The sequence below is a fragment of the Momordica charantia genome (assembly GCF_013281855.1).
Source record: "Momordica charantia cultivar OHB3-1 chromosome 1 unlocalized genomic scaffold, Mcharantia_2.0 BLBB01000001.1, whole genome shotgun sequence".
NCBI lineage: Eukaryota > Viridiplantae > Streptophyta > Magnoliopsida > Cucurbitales > Cucurbitaceae > Momordica > Momordica charantia.
The window spans coordinates 19,904,004-19,908,062 of NW_028275157.1; the positions used below are offsets into that span (position 1 = coordinate 19,904,004).

At 39.7% G+C, this 4,059-nt stretch overlaps 1 protein-coding gene across 2 annotated transcripts; it reads left to right on the forward strand.

The window, feature by feature from the left end:
- The first annotated feature begins 1,067 nt into the window (after positions 1-1,067).
- Positions 1,068-3,392, forward strand: BEH2 (BES1/BZR1 homolog 2). Of its 2 annotated transcripts, XR_015791609.1 has the most exons (3): positions 1,068-1,529; positions 2,145-3,177; positions 3,330-3,392. XR_015791609.1 is itself a non-coding variant. In XM_022277254.2 (2 exons), the coding sequence occupies exons 1-2, from the start codon at positions 1,251-1,253 to the stop codon at positions 2,880-2,882; spliced, it is 1,017 nt and encodes a 338-aa protein (XP_022132946.1). In that variant the 5' UTR covers positions 1,068-1,250; the 3' UTR covers positions 2,883-3,392. The 2 variants fall into 2 exon arrangements, 1 of the variants encoding a protein (XP_022132946.1); XM_022277254.2 differs by having other exon boundaries at positions 2,145-3,392.
- The last annotated feature ends 667 nt before the right edge of the window (positions 3,393-4,059 follow it).

The window sequence follows — 4,059 nt, forward strand, 5'->3', positions numbered from 1 at the left end:
AAAGCAATAATGGTGGAAATTTTGTAGGACCACAGACGGTGGCGCCTGATCCACTACAGCCTACACTTTTGGTTGGCTTATTATTTTGATTCAAGCCTGTGGTCAATCATATAGGTCCACCTAAATTAATTAATTAATTAATTTTTATTCCAATCTTTTTTTATCTTTTTAAATATTGAATCCTAGTTCGTTTTTCTTTTCTTCACTTATGATGAATAGATGAAGTCATACATGCTGTTGATTAAAGGTTGGTTTTTAAAATGGATCAATATATGACATAATTTATGAAGAAAATGATAACTGAAATTACGAAATGTATAGAAGATTTGGAAGTTTAAAAGTTAATTTATTTAAAATAGAGGGTTAAAAAACTGACTGGAATATTTTAAAAATAAAAAGTGAAGCAAAAATTCAACGACAGCGATAATAAATAAATACAAATCAAAATAATTAAAAAAAAAAAGGGAATACCTTTGACCGGTCTAACTGTTATTTTCCTACGTGAATTCCAAAAAGGTAAAAACCAAAACTTCAATGTCAGCCTTGCCTCGAAATTTCTCACGCTGCAATTTTGAGGAGAATATTCAAATTTAATTAATTATTTGTTTAACAAATCTCATTATGATTAAAATAAGGTCACGGGGCAATTATTATTATTATTTTTTTATCGATGAATTTTGGAAGAATTAATGAAATTAAAAAGAAATGAAAGATTGTTATATTATTATTATTTGCTAGTCGAACTATATAAAGGGTTTTTATCCATTAAATTATATTTTAATTGACTAATTTATTTTAATTTTTAAATAATGATAAATAAAACTAGAAAATATAAAACAATAAATAAATGTGAGTGAGGAGGTATGACACAGAGCCAACCGATCCACGTGCCGTGACAAGTGTTTTTACTGGGACCCAGCAATGCGACAACTTTTTATTTATCAACAATCGAAATTAAACATATACTCAAACTTAAATTAAAAAAGAATGATGCTGTCACAATTCTCTAAATGACCCTGAACATTGGTTCTAATACCCAAATTACCCCTAGCGGAGGAAGAATCTAAAAGTGCGGTTCCTTGTGCAGAAGTTCAACAAAGAACGCGCTCTTCTCGTGAAGTTAGCTTGGTAGTCTGGTGCAGTACTTTACACACGCGCTCTCTCTCCTCCCCTCGAGAATCCGCTCTCTGATCGAGAATAAACCCTAGAAAACGAGAGAGAATGAGAAGGAATCCGGAGCTGGATTGCCGATGCTGAAGAAGAACGGGGAGCTGCTGCAGAGTGATTTATTGTCGCCTGAAGCAATGACGGGGAGGGGGTCATCGGGGAGGACGCCGACATGGAAGGAAAGGGAGAACAATAAGAGGAGGGAGAGGAGGCGGAGGGCCATTGCTGCTAAGATCTACACTGGTCTCAGAGCTCAGGGGAACTATAAACTCCCTAAGCACTGTGACAACAACGAGGTCTTGAAGGCGCTTTGTAATGAAGCTGGTTGGGTGGTTGAAGAAGATGGCACCACCTATCGCAAGGTTCTGCGCTCCCTCGCTACCTTTTTTATTTGATTTTTCGTACTTTTTTGCTTTTTGAGCGCGGTGATCATGATCTCTTCTTCAGATTTGTGTTTCTTGTTGTCGTAGTAGGTCTTTCTTTTCTACTTGCGCGTTTCTATTTATATTCGAGTTCGTTGTTTGGCTTAGTCTTTGATTATGTGCTTTTATTTTGTTAGATCTGGATATCTGGGAAACCGAGAATATAAGAATCAATTATTTTGATGAAATGAGTAAATGACTGAGGCCGAAACGAGAAAGCAGTGTTATAGTTTCCTCATTTAGATCTAGAATTCCTAAGCAGTTGATATGTCTAAATCTGCGAGGTTCTGTAATCTGTAGTAGTACGTAAGAAAGGTGTACCAGTTTATTTATCTTTCCCAAATTTATTGAGCTTTAATTAGGCATTTCCCGTGTCATTCCCTTTTTTGATGTTTTAGATGTAACTTGCAAGCTGCTAAAAAGATTATTCTTGCGCTAGTTTTGGATGCTCCTCCATAACTTTTAGAGGGACTGCGTTATCTGTTTATGATTTCAGCAATCTGTTTTTGATGCCTTGTCTATTTTTCTTACCTCTTATGTTGTTGGCTTGAACAGGGATGCAAGCCACCTCCGATTGATATTGGCACTTCTGCAAACATGAGTGCCTGTTCCTCTCTTCAACCAAGCCCACAGTCCTCATGCTTCCCAAGTCCTGTACCTTCCTATCATGCCAGCCCTTCTTCATCTTCCTTTCCGAGTCCATCTCGATTTGATGGAAATCCATCTTCTTATCTTCTGCCATTCTTTCAAAACATATCCTCTATCCCTGCTAATCTCCCTCCTCTTAGGATATCAAACAGTGCACCTGTCACTCCCCCTCTTTCTTCCCCAACGTCTAGGGGTTCAAAGAGAAAGCCAGATTGGGAGTCCATTTCCAATAGCTACGTGGCCTCTTTCCGCCATCCCCTCTTTGCTGCCTCTGCTCCTTCAAGTCCTACAAGATGCCACCATCTTACACCAGCAACAATTCCAGAATGTGACGAGTCTGATGCTTCAACTGTGGACTCTGGCCGCTGGGTCAGTTTCCAGACTGTGACACCTTCTATGGCTCCTCCTTCCCCTACATTTAATCTGATGAAACCAGTGAATCAACAAAACTGTCTCGAGGATGCAGTTGACAGACATGGAGCAATGGGCTGGGGTGCCCCATCATCTGATAGGGGACGAGGCAGTGAGTTTGAATTTGAGAAATTTGAGAGTGGCACAGTGAAGCCATGGGAGGGTGAGAGAATTCATGAAGTTGGGGTGGATGATTTGGAGCTTACGCTTGGGAGTGGGAAGGCCCGTGGTTAATCATCCACTTGAAGATATTTATTTCAAGAAATTAAGTGCCTGCTCTTTAAAGGTTATCGGTTTATATTCACAAAATATGTTTACTTTCTTAGCTTGGACCTGCACTTCTGCTACCATTAGACCGAACCCGGTGCCATCTTATGCCTTCATTTGAACAGTTCTTTCTCTTTGGAGCCTTTGCAAGAATCTGAAGTTGTTACATCTTGTAGTGGAAGAGCAATCAACATTTGAGTCAAGACCCAGGAAAGGACTGCATTCTGTGCTGGAGAATGAGAAGAACAATGCCGTTGTGATGGTTATATATTTTTCATCCCCCTTGGAGCGCTTTCAATTTTTTCTGGATCTTGTGATCCTTCAAATTTGCCCACGTGTATCAGAAAGTTCTTGTATATAGAATCTCTAATTCATCTTGCTTGGCATTATTGATACAAATTTCTATCCTTGCAGAACGCTAAAGAAATGAACAACAGTGGGAAAGTTGTTATGAACATTTGCCCATTTTCCGGGTCAGTTATGGTTCTTTCCATTTTCTGTTTTCATCCAAGGTCAATCATATACCATATTTCCAAAGGGCCTATCTAGTGTCTATATATATCAATATCCCGAGCAAAACACATATTTCCTGGCCTATATTTCTAGATCTCAGATTTGCTAGTCTGTTGATGTTGGCTCCATCCTTTATACTCTACAAACTGGATGTTGAACTGCAAATAAATACTGTAATTATGTGAACGTTGGGTTCCAAGAAGATGTCCAGAGGGTGAAGGAGAAATGAGTTTTAGGTGAGGGGGCAATTCTGAGCTTTCTGCAGTGTGGTGGCTGCCTGTTATCTTGTGGTCCAGATGAGCAAGGAATCCAAGGGCCAGGACAAGGGGCCAAAGGGCCGCGACATGAGAAGTCTGTCTTTTCGGCTACTGGACCTTTAGGTGCTTCTTTTTGCAGATTGCTTACCGACCAATTAATTGACTTGCTTGCCGAATTATTAATAATCTGCTTTCTCAAATTCAACAGAGCCCTTTCTGCCTGCACCCGTGCCGTGCCGTAGCTCGATCTTCATATCGGTGGCTTTCTTTTTCATGGATGCCTTGGCCTGGTCGTTGTGACCCCCTTTGTGAGGACGCACCGCTTTTTCCGACGTTGTTTAGATCGAGTAACATCAGTAAGCAAGCAGTGAGGT

What these genes read in the sequence shown, in the direction of transcription:
- BEH2 (XM_022277254.2), top strand. Translation starts at nt 1,251, where the DNA reads ATGCTGAAGAAGAACGGGGAGCTGCTGCAGAGTGATTTATTGTCGCCT. An exon ending in ATGGCACCACCTATCGCAAG is followed by an intron (nt 1,530 to 2,144) that starts GTTCTGCGCTCC and finishes TGGCTTGAACAG; the next exon opens with GGATGCAAGCCACCTCCGAT.